General features: G+C 37.6%; 1 protein-coding gene and 1 pseudogene across 2 annotated transcripts in view; both read left to right on the forward strand.

Annotated features, from left to right (window-relative positions):
- Positions 1–1611: 1611 nt before the first annotated feature.
- Positions 1612–16783, forward strand: part of LRRK2 (leucine rich repeat kinase 2) — a 253844-nt gene continuing 238672 nt past the window's right edge. For both annotated transcript variants that reach the window (XM_072654313.1, XM_072654315.1), the window contains exons 1-3: positions 1612–1925; positions 2194–2279; positions 8995–9104. In XM_072654313.1, coding sequence (XP_072510414.1) covers positions 1772–1925; positions 2194–2279; positions 8995–9104 — 350 coding nt within the window. In that variant the 5' untranslated portion in view covers positions 1612–1771. The remainder of the gene's footprint in view (positions 1926–2193; positions 2280–8994; positions 9105–16783) is intronic.
- On the forward strand, positions 2286–8986 carry LOC140533922 (coatomer subunit epsilon pseudogene; annotated as a pseudogene).

Here is a 16783-nt window from a genome sequence, read left to right on the forward strand (position 1 = left end):
GTGGGGTATGTTACACTGACTGTCATTAAAACTTGTTCATCTGATTTGTGCTGGCCTATCCGTATTAGCTAGTTGAACAGATATCTAAATTTATGCAACATCAAACTGATAATGCCTATGTTGTGGCTGGGCTTTTGACTCAGTCACTCTTAAACACATGGAATATAGATTTTGCTGACCTATAAGTATGACTGGCAGGAAGCCTTAAAGCCAATGAGCAGAACAGGAAACCAGCCACCAAGGCTAGTCAGGGAGTCAAAGAGGGGGCTGCTGGCTGGTTTGACATAGAGGGATATGACAGTATGGAGTTCATACAGTGGAAGTATAATAGAATGGGGAAAAGACAGAATAACACAAAAAGTGAGAAAGCTAGAAATTCCTCTGGGACTGTCTTGAGAAGATTTTGAGAGTCCTTATTAGCTACTGCCAAAATAAACCAGCACATAATAGAGACAAATAACTGCAATTTATTTATCCAAGAGACACTATCAGTAGGTAATGGACATGTGTCTGACAATTCTGCAGATTTTACATATATATGTATATCTATAAATACATAGAAAGTCTATATATGCGTGAATATATACATATATACGTAGACTCTATATATGTATATATATGCGTGTATGGGCATCTAGACAGGACAGTGGATAGAAGGAGGAATGGAGAGGGAGGGAGAGAGAGAAGTTTTTTTTATGTTAATGCAGCATCATTTACCTGTCTTCAGAGAAATTAGATGGGATGCAATTGTCACATTTGTCTATATCTCCAATATATTTGTCAACATCTCTAACATTTCAGGAAATATCTCTGGGCTTCTGGGGAGAATTTAACATCTTTTCAAATGCCTCCTCCAATGGCTCAAACCCAAGAATCACAACAAAATCCATGTGATAAAATTGAAGTTGGTCTCATCCAAATTAAAAAGCAAAACAAAAAATCCCGAGCTCAGGCAGTTTCTTTTGGACAGTGATTGCCATCCCCAAATTCCAGAGCCATGCCTTTATTTGCATTCTCTCACTGTTGTGAATTCTTCATGCCAAAGGTTGGCTACGTTCTTAAATAGTTACAAAATTGAGGACACTCATGTTCAGTTAATGTCAGGATTTAAATCCCAAAGTGTTTGTCCCTTCCAAGGGACAATGCCTTTTCTAACAAAATCTTGGCTTTCTATTTGTAAGGAAGGAACTAAATTACCATGCCTTTCTTTCCTAGGTTCCCTGAGCTCTTGGAGGCTTTCTCTCCCACTCCCTCTCCAGTCTGTCTCTCCCACTCCCTCTCTGAGCTGTCACTCCCCTGTAGCAATCTCTTGCATTCTAACCAGAATTCCTCTGCTCTGCTGGTTAGGGCTAAGTAATCCTTAATCTTTTAAATCCAGCCTACTGGAGTCCATCTGCCTTGGTCTCTGGGCAGGTCAGTACTCCTGGGGACCAGAATCCAGGCCCGACTGGTGCTCTAGTTGCAGTAATTTTGGATTTATGACAGACTGGATTAGAAGATGCCAGGATTAGCGGCTTCTAGCGGCTTCCTCTTATCTCCTCCCCTCAAAGTTTGCATCGAATTCATTTTCCGGCCCTGGGGTGGGGCGCTAGGAAGACGTAGAAGGAAGGGCGGGGTAGGGGCTGTTTTCCCAAACAGGCCAAAGCCACAGAGCATGCCTGCATTGGGGACTTTCTGGAATCCGCTGGGTCAGCCTTCCCCAGTTCAGTCTTGGAGCACTCCGGCTCAGAGTTAGGGGCAGGGGGCACCTCGGGAAGGAGTCGGGTCCGTCATGGCCAGTGGCTGCAGCCTCGGGGATGAAGAAAAAGAAGAGGAAACTCTGAAGAAATTGATAGTTAGGCTGCAAAATGTGCAGGAAGGAAAACAGATAGAAACCCTGATCCAGATACTAGAGGATATGCTGATGTTAACGTACTCTGATCACGGTAATCCTGTAGTTGTTTCCTTTTTTTTTTTAAACTTGGGGCAAATATGGCAATAGAAGGAATATAACCACGTCCGTAAAAGCACGGGCCCTTCCAAGGAATCTTCTTGCAGACAGTTTTCTGCATTGGCTCAGCCTTTTCGGGGAGCACAGATCGCTTTTAGGAAAAGAATTGAAAACGAAAGGACTTGCTTTCTCTTATTTTCTTTCATTCTTCTGCTTTTAAAAAGCTGCAGCGAATAATAGTTTTCGTTTGTTTTCTTCCCCAGCTTCCAAGTTATTTAAAGGCAAAAATGTCCATATGCCTTTGCTGCTTGTTTTGGATTCCTACATGAGAGTCGCAGGTGTGCAGCAGGTAAAATACGCTTGATTTTATCTTTTCCCTTTCCTTTTTGGAAAGAAATATTTTAAACTCAAAGATCTTGGGAGAAACTGTCCTAATGAACCCCTTATATACTTGGTCTTATTATTAAGAATACACTGTTTTTGTGCTTGCTGTGATTTTTAAAATGGTGAGGGTGTTAAATGTTTTTTGAACATTTTTTTTAGTGCAAAAGGATAGTGACTCATTGAACTAGCCTTTAAATAATAGCATAAAATACATTGACAGATGACAATTGTAGTGGAATTGTTGGAGGAGGGAGCTAATAAGGTGGAGAAGCCGGTAGGTATTAGGGGAATGAAGATGATCTCAGGTGAGAAATAAATGTATGAATACAAATATTTAACCATTTATCATGGTTCAAAGTGTAGTACTGTAGCTCATATGGCCACTAAAATATTTAGCCAAGTTAATCAGTTGTGTTACATATTGTCACACAACAAAAAACTCCTTTTTATCTTTGCATTTCCCGCAACAGTACAGTGTCTTTTACTTGGTAAGTCCTATGTTGCTGTTCAGTCCTGTCTGACTCCTGACTCTTTGCGATCCTGTGGACCATACATGGTTGTTTTCTTTTTTGTTTTGTTTTGTTTTGTTTTTGGCAAAGATACTGAAGTTGTTTGCCATTTCCTTCTCCAGTGGATTAAAGCAAATAGAGATTAAATAACTTGTTTTAAGTCACACTGTTAGTAAGTGCTTGGGGTCATATTTGAACTCTGGTTTTCCTGATTTCAGACCTAGTCTAACTACTTAGCTTCCTCTAAGTGCTTAAAAATGTGAAACCGAATTAAGATATTAGCTATATTGTTAAGATCCTCACTTGGGATATAAAATTTTTCCTTAGTACTGTTCAAAAGATCTTAGATGTAGAACTGGAAGTAATCTCAGGAGTTATCAAATCTAATTCATGTTACAAGTTAGGAAACGGAGTCACAAAGGATAACTAATTTGATCTAGGTCACTCAGACATTAATATTAGAGGGAAGGTTCCAGACCCAAGCCCTCTGACTCCAAATCCACTTTGTCATACATATAGATTGGACTCAGTAATATCTCTTATTGCTACTCTTCTTTGTTTCCATCCATTGACTGAGTTTGCTTTGCAGTATCTAGAGAGTGCTTTTGTGCAGTGCTAACACTGCAAGTTATATTTCATTTGTATTTTATGATCAAGTCCAAAGACAACTAGGTAATTTTGTGTAGTACTTTACATGGCAAGAAAAACACATTCTCTTTTCCCCGTTACCATTTATTTTTTTTCAGTTTGAGTTGAGATGTAAGCAAAATAAAATTAAAACAAAGATATGATAAAGACTTTTTTATATTTTTCAACACTAGGTTACTATTAGACTAAAATAAAAATTTCCCCTATGGCATATTCCAATATTTCATTTCAGCAACACATTTATTAAATGATTATTTTCTATGAAGTACTGTGATAGACCTAAACATAAAGATAATTAAAACATAGTCCATGTCCTCTGGTACTTATAGATAGATTTTTGATTTTGTTGTAGTCTGATGACCTCTCATGTTAACTTTTTCAGTTAAGTAAGTTTGTGTTTATCAGGTGACCGACATTTCCCTTCTCCAATTAATGTTTGAATTAGGTCTAAGGTAATTGATGGTATCAAGAATCCTCTGGAAACAGTCTGGTGTGTAAGCTGGATTTTATCTGTACTGTCCATAGGAGTTGTTAGACTGAAGTCCTGGCATATGTCTGAAACCCTTATATCTTCCTAGACACTCTGCAGATCAGGGAGCTTAGTATTGTACCCATATCTTTCTGAGGTAGTTCAAAATTGCATTATACTCTCCAGTACAGGAACATTTGATGGGTCCTGTGATAAAGGCACTCAAAAGTAGGTGTAACACTGCCAGTGTTCAGGGCAGTGGAAGACTGACTTAAAATTTAATAGTTTATCATTTTCTCATTCGGTGGATAGAATTCACAGTACCTCATTTTAAAAAGGAAAACAACCTCTTAGAGTGGTTGGTGGTGGTAGTGGTGATGATGGTGGTGGTGGTGGTAGATGTGGTGGTGGTAGTAGTAGTGATACCATCACAACTCCTACAAATAATAATGGTGCTAGGCACTGTGCTAAGTGCTTTACAAATATTATCTCATCTGATCCTCACGACAACCTTGGGAGGTAGGTGCTGTTATTACTGTCATTTTACAGTTGAGAAAACTGATGCAAATAGGTTCATAGGATAGAATTTTTCACTGTTTTGTTTTATTTTTTGTCATGCCAGACTATATGTAGAAGGAGGTCATAGTCCTGCTGCACATAACCCTGAAGACACTTGAGTTTTGTGTTATGTTCTGGGCAGCACAGTTTTAGAAGCACATTGATAAACTGGATTTCTGTTAAGGTCATCCAGAAGGGTGAAGAGCCTAGAGTTCATGTCACTTAAGAACTGACTGAAGGAACTAGGAATGTTGAGACTGGATAAGAGAAAATGTGGGATAAGGGTGGTTTAGGGTGTTTATTTGAAGGGTTGTCATCTAAAACAGGGATTAGACCTGTTATGTTTGGCTTTAGAAAAATAAAGCTAGGAGTAATAGGTAGAAGTAGCCAAGAGGTAAGTTTAGGCTGGATATCAGAATAAGTTTCTTAATAATTTTATCTGTTCAAAATTGGAATTGATCACCTCAAAAGGTAGTGGGTTCCCTTTCCATTAAGGTCTTCAGGCAGAGACCAGATGAACTACTTACTGGGTATGTTCTATTTTGAATGTTGCTACTTAGGTGCCTTCTATCTCTAAGATTCAATAAAGTATAAGGCATAAAGAGAGCACCAAACTTGGGACTCAAGAGACATAGATTTGAAATCAGGGTCTGGTGTTAGCTGTTTCTTGTCTCTAAATTGGGGAATACCTGTGTTTTTTAACTCTGATTGATTGTGAGAAAAGGGCTTTGTAGATCATAGTGTTATAGCCGTAGTCAGTCAATAAATATTTATTAAACATTGACTATGTGTTTATAATTATAAGAGAAATATACATTAGAAATACCTGTGGCAGTCGGTAACAAGATGGCCCCTCCAGCTCCCGGTACCAGCCCCGCCCCTGGCGGCCCAGTGGAAGTGGACGAGCTGTTCGACGTAAAGAACACCTTCTACATTGGCAGCTACCAGCAGTTCATCAACGAGGTGCAGCGTGTCAAGCTCTCCAGCCCAGAAAAAGAAGTTGAAAGAGATGTCTTCTTGTACAGAGCTTATCTCACACAGAGAAAGTATGGTGTGGTACTAGATGAGATCAAAGCCAACTCCTCTCCAGAGCTCCAGGCTGTACAAATGTTTGCAGAGTATCTTTCCAGTGAAAACCAGAGAGATGCAATTGTGGCAGACCTGGATTGAAAGATGGCCAAGAATGTTGATGTGGCCAATACCACCTTCTTGTTGATGGCTGCTTCCATCTATTTCCATGACAAGAACCCTGATGCTGCTCTGCGAACACTGCACCAGGAGGAGAGCTTGGAGTGTATGACCATGATTGTGTAGATCCTCCTGAAGCTGGACAGATTGGACCTAGCCCTCAAGGAGCTGAAAAAGATGCAGGAGCATGATGAGGATGCCACGCTGATGCAGCTGGCCACTGCCTGGGTCAGCCTGGCCATGGGTGGTGAGAAGCTGCAGGATACCTACTATATCTTCCAGGAGATGGCTGATAAGTACTCCTCCACCCTGCTGCTACTCAATGGCCAAGCTGCCTGCTATATGGCCCAGGGCAAATGGGAAGATGCAGAAGGAGTTCTCCAGGAGGCACTGGACAAGGACAGCAGCCACCCAGGGACCCTCATAAATTTCATTGTCTTGTCCCAGCACCTGGGGAAGGCCCCTGAGGTCATGAACAGATACTTGCCACAAGTGAAAGATGCCCACCAGTCCCATCCATTCATCAAAGAATACCAGAGCAATGAAAATGATTTTGATCAGCTGGCTCTGCAGTACACTTCGAGTGCATGAGAAGGACCACAGGGATTTGTGGAGGGCCCCAGACTCCTCCCCCAGAAAGGAAGAAAACCCCCTCAGCTGGCCATTCTTCCCAAAACAAAGCATTCAGCTTTCCATGCAGGACCATTACTTTTGGAGCCAAAGGGTTGCCCTTTCTTGCAGGTTCTCCCCAGCCTCCCTCAGTTCCTTCTGAGGACTCTGGACGAGGTTCCTGGCCACAGCACCTTTTCCAATAAAGGCTCTTCAGTAAAAAAGAAAAAAAGAAATACCTGTGGCATAGTTGATGGAGACCTGGCCTCAGTGCCAGAAACTCTTAGGTTTAAGTTACACCTCTAACAGATACTGGTTATATGACCATGACCCAAGTTACTCAACTATTTTTGTTTCCAGTTCTAAACTCTTTCCCTTCTACCTTCTTCTCTCCTTCCCAAATTGAGAATGAAGAAAAACACAGCTTGTAACAAATATGTATAGTTAAGCAAAACAAATACCTTTTCCAAACCATGTTAAAAAATGTATGCCTCAGTCTGCACGCTGAGTCCTTTCTATCTAGAAGGGAATAATAGCATGTTTCATCATGAATCTTCTGAAATTTTGGTTGGTTGTTGGGGGACAGCTCTGGACCGGGGTCCCCCGTGAGGACCGTGAGACGCCTGAGGGTCCGAACCTGCCCCCTTGTGGGGTACTGGGATGGCCCTGGTAACAGGCTGGCTCCACCCACGGGGAGGCACTTGGGAGGAGCTCGCCCGCCCATGGGAGGTACGGGGGAGGAGACAGGGGATAATAAAAGGGGATGACCACGAGAGCTGGAGGAGAAGAAAACGCAATAAAGCTTGCTGGCTGCAACTCCTTTCGGGTGCTCTGCCTGTTTATTCCCCTCCCCCAACAGGGAGAGGGAATTCCCCTCCCCCAACCAGGAGAGGGGCCAGAGATGTCTGAAGACCGGGGATAGGTAAGTAGAAGGCGAAGGCCCGGGAGTCGCCCCGGGCAGTTGGTCATTGTGTTAATCAAATTTTCTAAGTCTTTCAAAGTTGTTTGTACGCTTACTATTGTTGTTATTGTATAAACTGTCCTATTTATGTTCACTTTTTTACATCAAGGCACCCACCGTGAACGGCAAAGATCTGACATCACCCACCCATGCACCTAATTCATTTAACCCTGGCAACTGGTTCTTAAAAGAACTCTTACATAGTGCTGCCTGTAACAGCCTTCTTGAATACTAGAGTGACTAGTTATAGTCCTAAAGTCAAGGTGGAAAGTTCTCTAGATGGTCTTTAAGGAGCTTGACTTTCTAAGGGATGGAATTTGGTGGGAACAATAATATCTTGACCCCTCCATCCATGCAGATTTGGTTAGTTACTTAAAAGTATTGGAACATTCTTCCAAAATTTGTTGGCTCAGGACTGAAGACTCGGAGTAATTATCATTTCCTCATTGCCTGAGTATAAAGCAGCCACTGGGGAGCCCTATGGGCACTCTGATGCTTGGCCAGTGGATCATAGTGGGTACCTCAGGTAAAGAAGTTTCTATTAGTTGAATTAATTTTCGTTGTCCTCTATGTCTCTTCTTGCTGAATATCTGTCTCCTGCTGTGGATAAATAAAATTCTTTTTTGTTAATCGTTTAAAGAGACACTATAAGTATCTCAACTTATTCCAAAATCCAACCAAAACTTACCAGGAATCTGACCTGAATCAGTCCCATCCCAGAGCAATTCTACTTTTGGATCTCAGCCATTTCAGGGAGGTTGATCTCTGAAGAAAAGTCTTCTAATTAATTCCAAAAATGATTTTGTAATTTTTTAAAACCTCTTTATTGCATGGTCTGGAAACATCTATTAATCTTCCTGGCTTGGGGGGTTTTTTTGGAGGGGAGAAGGAAAGGCAGTTGGGATTAAATGACCTCCCCAAGGCAGACAGGTATGGTGTCAAGTTTCTGAGGCCATATTTGCACCCAGGTCCTCCTGACTCCAGGGCTGGTGCTCTATTCACTGCACCACCTAACTGCCCCAATCTTCCTGTTTTTTGAGGAAGGGGTATGAATCTTTCCATAACTACACTTTCGTGATGAGCCCTGTATTTCACATATGGATTTTTCTTTAGATAGCTTTATCTGCTGTCATCCATTTTACATTCCTACTGGCACTGCATAGTTATTAATTATTCAAAACATGTTTTTCCTGTTAATCTTTGACATCTGGATGCCAGTCACTCACTTAACATGCACAGCCTTAGCTAATCTCTTGATTGACTTGTGCTTGATCATCTCAGTCTCCTTATTTCCCTGGCTCCCCTCAAGGTTTAATTCAAAGCTTGGTGTCTATAACCAATACAAAACAAATACTTTTAGATGATCTTACATATACTTACTTATTTACATGTTATTTCTTCCATTAGAATTATGATACTTTAGAATGGAATCTGTATTTTTTGTTTTTCCTTGTAACCTACTGGCTAGCACATAATAAGCTGTCAATAATGCTTTTTGCTTGACTTACACTTCCTTTCTTGTATTATAATGCTTTTAGCATTTTTTTTTTGCAGAAAGCTACTTTATTGCCTATTGATACTTCTCTGTAGAATTTCATTGCTTAGTTTAATTTTGAAAAATTGTTTCATTTATCATGTTCTCGTTGGCCAGTTCTGTTAAGAAAGAATACATTTTAATTTAATAGATATTTAACTAATGTCTGTTAACAAACATATATTTGCCTTTGTTACTTTTCAGGTGGGTTGGTCACTTCTTTGTAAACTGACAGAAATATGTCCTGATATAATGCAAAGCCTAGTGGGGCCCCAGGATGTTGGAAAGGATTGGGAAGTCCTTGGTGTTCACCAGTAAGTATTAATTTTACACAAAAAGCATTTTTTCACTTAGATATACAAATCAAGAATCTTTCTTCAGATTTGCATTTTTGAAATTCTTACAAAAGAGCAAAGATATCTTGAAGATATATTTTTTATGCTATATAATTTTAAAATAATATTTTGCATGTCTGTAGAACATTATTCTTAAAAGTCATTTTCCAGCGATTCATCATAGACAGGGAACTGGCTGTGAGGTCTTGAAGGTTATGCTAGAGGAGACTGCCAACCTCAGCAGGTTCTATCAAACTGGAAAATCATTAAGTATGGACCTCATTGTGGATTATCTGTTTGTTATCTGAGGCCTAAGCTGGCTAAGATTGGAAAAGTTCATCATTCAGAGTATTGCTATCAGATGATGGATATTTTTGGCCACAGCAACATAAGAATACTATCTCTTAATGTGTAGAAGTGTTGTGAACTACATGAGTGGAATGAATAATCATATCTGTAAAACCTGTCTTATACTTTAATTCACTTCTATGAATATTCTTTAATTCCGTCCTTGACATCCATGTGAGGTAGGTAGAACGGGTAATTATTATAGTAGATGACAGAGTCGTGACTCAAAAAATTTTTAAAGGTTGGAGTGGCTCTTGAATTCTGTATTCTCAGAGAACAGAAAGTTAAAACTTTTAGCAAGGTACTTTTTTTGACAAAATAACTAATATAGACTAGTTAGTTCTACAAAAATACAGGAACCAGGCAGTGAGTTTAGTAATATATTAACTTAAGCTGTGCTTTTCCTGCCTGAAGCAGTAGATACACATTAAGGTGGTTTAAACTACTGCTTTCAAAAAGAAGAAAGAGGAAATTACTTCCCAGCACACAGACTTGATAGTAATTTCACCAGCTGTCCTTTTGCAGTTTACAACATGATTTCATAGATGAGACCACTTCCTACAATGTAGTTAAGAAAACAAAAAAAAGTTTCTATAGAAGGAGATGTGTTCTAGGGGAATTCCTTTTGTATGATTTTGTTAGTTCCTTGGCTTTTGTCCTTTCTGGTTAACATTATGCACTCCTTACCTTTAAGTTATCTTTTTTTCTGTGATAGTGAAGAAAAATAGGATAGTAGAGTGATTCTGATTCATCTCATAGTTTGTGTGTGATTTGTAATTAATACCACAGTACTCTTTCAGATCTGTGACTTCTTTAGCATGGATGTTCCCTTTATGGATATAGATTGAAATTCTTTCACACCTTAGTAGACGTTCTTCATTAATTACTACTACTGTTCTTTGGGTAACACTCCACTGCCATCCTTGTACTCAAGGATGTTCTTGTTTGGTAAGATCTGCCAGACTTGTGCTCCACTGGCATAGCCTTTGAGATCCCTTGGTCACCTCCATATCACACTGAAACACTGTAATAGGACTTTGGTGAAAGAAATAATTTATTCCATAGTTCACAACATTTAGTTGTAAGTTTGTATTAATTATCCATATTTCTTAGTTCATAAATTATCACAGAATATCATATTTTCAGAATATATTTTATTTACATTTTATAATTACTATTAACCTCATAATAAAAGCAAATGTGAAGGATAGAGGGCTGGCCTTGGAATCATAAGGACTTGAGTTCAAGTCTTTCCATTTACATGTGCTAGCTATGTGCCAATAGATAAGTCCTCAGGCAATTCTTTAAGACTATAAATTATAGAGTTAACCCTCATCTATGTTAGTGGAGAGAATTTCCCACACTGTTGAGGGAATTTCTAAGCCCAGGTTCCAAGAGCACCTTGGAAGAATTTCATCCACCATGAGGTCTCCTGATGGGCAAAAAATGAGTAGCTAAACTGAAAGTGAAAAAGACATTTGTGAGCTTATTAAGGAAGATTGCTGGGGCTAGTGGCAGCTTCAGCTTTTTAGTGTACAGATTATATAAAAATTTTTATAACTTTTTAGACTTATTTAAAATACAAAGCAAATCAGCCTTCAGTAGCAGGAAGTAAATGTGGGTAGTGAGAAAAATAATTATTTTTCTATTACACTAATAAACAAGTTAGGATTGAGGGTTTTTTTTTTTCCTTTTCTATTTCCTCATTCAGGGACCAATCCTTTTAGATCAGACAGTTTCTGAAGTACAGGGCTGATGATGGCGTAATCCTCCAGGAATATTCTCCTCATTCTTGGACTGCACTCCACTAGAAGAGTTTACTTCTGATTAAAGCTTAAGCAGAATCTAATCTAGGTGAATTCCAACCTTATAGCCTTCAGTTCATACCCTTGAAACCCCACTTCATCGTTCAACTTTAAGTGGTCTGAGTGGAGATAGATTCCTTTGTTCAGGTTGCTAGGCGCTGCAAAGTCTTATGATCAAGCCAAGTTCTCACAAGAGTAGCTGAAGGCTTTCAGCCCACCTCCTCATTTGAACATCTACCTTCTTATTAATTATCCACTAATTAGGGTTGATCGAACCTGTCAAGGGCACCCACCTTTCCAAAGGTATTTAAGCATTCAATGATCTTCATGGTTTTGTCTTTGGTTACCTAGAAATCACTGAACATGAATTTATTGATTATTTGCTAGCCTAATTAATAAATTGATTATTAATTACTCAGAAGCTTTATCTCTCAGACTCTTTTTGTCTCAATAGCGTACATACCTTGGAGTCACAGGAGTTGCTAAAGATCAGGTTTGTTCCAGTGGTAAAACTCATTTTTCTGTGGTTGGTATTATTCTAATAATCTTGTATTGTCAGTAAATCTCTAAATAGTGAAGGCCTCTTTCAAGTCAGTCTGGTTCATCCTGTTGTTTGCAGTAAGGGGTGGAGCCAGAGATAAAATACAGCCTCAGGGTCTCTTCTGTGACCCTATGGAATCTGTTTATTTCGCCTCAGTGGTTGTTTTTTTCTGGGGAGATGTGTCCCAAAACTCATAGTACTTCTGCTCCTCATCCATTTTTTCTATATACCAAACTCTCCTAGTTTTGTTTTTTTATGTTCCTTAAAGAATTTCAGAAGCTATATACCAATAATGCAATTATAGTGCATATTATTTAAATTGGTATTATTTGAATACTCAAAAGATCTGTAATTCTTTCTAAGTGCTGAACTCTCAATGGGGCACCAATACAGAATGGAACCTATTTATGAAACTAGATAAGTCCTAAGAAGTTGCCTGATATAAAGGTTAAATGATTTGAGCAGAGTTAGTGATGAGGTTTGAACCAAATCTTTCTTACTCCTAGCTTAATACTTTATATATTCACCTGCCTGCCCAATTCATCTTTAATTTATTTTTAACATTCTTTTTAAATTTTGAGTTTCAAATTCACTCCCTCCCTCCATCTCTCTTCCCCTCAATTATGAAGGTAAGCAAAATGTTATCAGTTATTCATGTGAAAATGTTGAGGTTCAGTGGCACCCCAAAATGCTGAGTTATAAGGTTATCTCAAAAGAATTTGAACAGACTGTCCCCAAATCAAGTAAAAGCATTTACTGAGGTAACACAATACAACGCAACACACTAAGCAGGCTCCTCTGCCCCAGAAGGGAGATGCAGTTTAGGGGAGTTGGATCCTGAAGGGAGACATCCATTAAGGAAGATTGCTCCTAACAAGGCCACTCTCCCACTAACTAGGAGAGCCTAGGGATTCTTACAGAGGAAAACCTGCTTTGGGTGGGAAGATGAGATAATCAGGGAGTTTAAAGCATTACTTATTATTATTATTATTCCATTGTGGGACTGGGTGTGCTGTTAATTTCTGTGTTTCATTGATCAACCTGCTTGAATCCCAATGAATCTAAGGTGGCTTTAAGTGGTACTTGAGATAATGGACATCTCATTGGCCATTGTATTTAAATCTCATCAAAAACCATGCAAAACATTTCCATATTAGCCATATTGCAAAAAAAATTAAAAAGCAAGAAAATTATATTTCAATTTGTACTCAGAGTTGATTGGTTCTCTCTCTGGAGATGGATAGCATTTTTTCATCATGAATCTTTTGTAATTGTCATGGATCACTGTACTGACCTAAGTAGCCAAGTCTTTGATCATCATTACAACTTAGCCATTGTGCACAATGATTTCCCAGTTCTCACTTCACTTGGCATCATTTCATTTAGTTGTCAAGTTATTTTTTTTTCTGAAAAAACACTCCCTTACCATTTTTCATAGCACAGTAATTCTCTATCACAGTCATATGTTAAAACTTGTTCAGTTCCCAATTCCCTAATTGATGAGCATCCCCTCAGTTCTAATTCTTTGTTACCACAAAAAAGATCTGCTATAAATATTTTTGTACATGTAGATATTTTTCTTCATTCTTTTTTCTGTTTGGGGTACAGACTTAGTAGTGATATTGCTGGTTCAAAAGGTTTACATGATTTTATAGCCCATTGAGTATCCCTCCAAATTGTCTTCCAGAATGGTTGTACCAGTTCACAACTCTAACAAAAGTATGTTAGCGTACCTATTTTCCCTTACACTCTCCAACATTTGTCATTTCTAACAGGTTTGAGGTAGTACCTCAAAGTTATTTTGCTTTGCTTCTCTCTAATTAATAGTGATTTAGAGTATTTTTTCATATGATAATAAGATAGCTTTTATTTCTTCTTCTGGAAGGTGCCTGTCAAATCCTTTGACAATTTGTCAGTGGGGGAATGACTCCTTTTACAAATTTGACTCAGTTCTGTTTATATTTGAGAAATCCTTTTTATCAGAGAAACTTGCTATAAACATTTTTGCTATTACTTCATTATCTATGGTATCTTTTAGCAAAATTTAATTTCCCTGTAGTTGTCTCCTTTAATTAGGTCTATTTTTTCTTTTGTTTTCTCTAAAATCATGATTTTTACCACTGTATTTTTACTTCTGCTGAAGCATAATCAATTGTGATATATCCCTTTATTTGAACTCTTCATGTGTTTTAAGGTGTCTCTTGTAAACACCATTATTGGATTATGGTTTCTAATTCATTCCGCTATCTGCTTTATTTTATGGGCAAATTCATCCCATTCATATCCACAGTTATGATGTGTTTCAATGTCAAATTTTCTATTCAGCCCTGGTCTTTTCATCAGGAATGCTTGGAAGTCCTCCCTTTAATTGAATGTCCATCTTCTCCCCTCAAGGAATATACTCAGTTTAGATGTGGACACCATTTTTCATCTTTGGTTTTAGAATTGTCTTAGATTATTGGATTGCTGGGAAGAGCTAAGTCTGTAAAAGCTGGTCATCACACAGTGTTGCTATTAATGTATACAATATTTTCCTGGTTCTACTCATTTTACTTAGCATCAATTCATGTAAGTCTTTCCACATTTTTCTGAAATTTGCCTGCTCATCATTTCTTATGGAACAGTAGTATTACATTACATTCATATACCGCAGCTTGTTCAGCCATTCCACAGTTAATGGGCATCACCTCAATTTCCAATTCTTTGTTATCACAAAAAGAGCTGCTATAAATATTTTTGTACATATGGATCCTTTCCCATTTTTATCATCTTTTGGGGATACAGCCCCAGAAGTTGTATCCCTGGGTCAAAGGATATGCGCATTTTTATGATCCTTCAAGTATAGTTCCAAATTACCTTCCAGAATGCTTGGATCAGTTCACAACTTCACCAATAATTCATTAGTGTTCCAATTTTCCCACACATTCTTCAACATTTATCATTTTTTTTTGCCATGTTAACTAATCTGATAGGTGTGATGGGGTACATCAGAGTTGTTTTAATTTGCATTTCTCTAATCATGATTTAAAGCATTTTTTGAAATTACTATTGATGGCTTTAATTTCTTCCTCTGAAAACTGCCTGTTCATATCCTTTGACTATTTATCAATTGAGGAATGACTAGTATTCTTGTACATTTAACTCAAGTTCTCTATATATTTTATAAATGAACCCTTTATCATGGACACTAGTTGCAAAAATTCTTTCCCACTTTTCTGCTTCCCTCTCAATTTTGGTTCATTGTATTTGTTTGCGCAAAAACTTTTCAATTTAATGTAATCAAAATAATCCATTTTGCATTTTAGAATGTTCTCTGTCTCTTTTTTGGCCATAACTTCTTCCCTTCTCCATAGATCTGACAGGTAAACTTATCCTGTTCTACTGATTTACATATCTAAATCATGTACCCATTTTGACCTTATTTTGGTATTTGTATTGGCTTTGTGGGAAAACTTTTTCATTTAATGTAATCAAAATTTTCTTTTTTGCATTTCATAATGTTCTCTATTTCTTGTTTTCCATTTTCCCTACATCTGACAGATAACATATTCCTTTCCTTTCTAATTTGCTTATAGTATCCATCTTTACATCTAAATTTTGTACCCATTTTGATTTTATCTTGGTGTACAGTATAAGATGTTGTTCTATGCCTTGACAACTGAAAAGTAGCTGAACAACAGAAAGTGATGAGTCTAAGAGTTTATAAGGAGAATGGACTCAGGTTACTGCTTAACAGCCTTCTCTGCTTTAGTTTCCTCTCTTTAGAAATGAGAGAGATATTACCAGTGTCTACTTCAAAGGGTTACTGTGAAAATGCACTATAGAAATTGGAGCTGCTTTTATGTGTAGAATAGATGGACACAATTATGCATGTTAAAGTACATTTTATAATTAATTACAAATTGGAAGGTATTTTCTGGAGATGAAGTCAAGAGGAAGAATAATAGCACAAGATATTTTTTGGAAAGTAGAAGCAAGATAGATGAAAGGATGTGCTCAAGATAAAAAGTTTTCCAGCCCCAGCTTCATTAACTTCAGAATTCTTAAAAAAAGGTTACTTGGATTCACATGGGTTGTAGAGGATCAAGTGTTTGTTTCCCTGAACTTGGTAAAACAAGGCATAGAGGATATAGGAGATTTAAGGATTTTTGCATTAAAAATGATAGATCAGGAAACAAAATACCAAAATCTGATTTTATTTTAATTACAGTGCATGTCATTGCTTTATTTTAGAAATAGAAATTTCCAGTTTCCACAAATAAAACAAATTTTCCACATATTCCATTAATTAACACCCTAAGAATATATATAGAAAACCCCTTCTAGTCATTATAATACTCTTGTATTTAATATATTTTATTACATCCACTTAGAGTAACAAATATTATTCAAAAAAGGAATTTTAATTTAATAAGGTTGTATTTTTTTTAAAAAAATCTCCTTTTTCTGTGTCGTATTTTCTGCTTCATGAGTACCTATGAGACATAGGGCATAGTTAGCATAACATTCAGTAGGTGTTAAGTTACTTAAAATCTCAAGATGAAATTTTAAAGAAGTTAGGCTTTACTCAATTTTTGTATTAAATTGATTACACATTAATCATCATCTCATTTTCTTTATCTATTGAATATCTTGATGCCACCATGTAACTGCTTGATTTCCCTTTTGAGTTGGGGCCATTGCTTAATTCTCTTGTTTGAGAAACTTCACTGACCTGACCAACTTGGCAAGATAATTTTCTACTATCTTGATTTCATGAACCTTGCTAACTGAGCGTACTGGACAGACACAAGTTTTGATTATCAGTAACAAAATCTTTTTCATTTATTTACGTAAAAAAGACTTTACATTAATTAGAGATTAATTTTCAAATGCTCTGAATAAAGAAAATGAAAAGGAGAAAATGTGAATGTGACTTTGAAAAGCCATTGATTTTTAGGTTGATCTTATTTCTGATCTCTTTT

This window comes from Notamacropus eugenii, chromosome 3, assembly GCF_028372415.1.
Source record: "Notamacropus eugenii isolate mMacEug1 chromosome 3, mMacEug1.pri_v2, whole genome shotgun sequence".
Taxonomy (NCBI): domain Eukaryota; kingdom Metazoa; phylum Chordata; class Mammalia; order Diprotodontia; family Macropodidae; genus Notamacropus; species Notamacropus eugenii.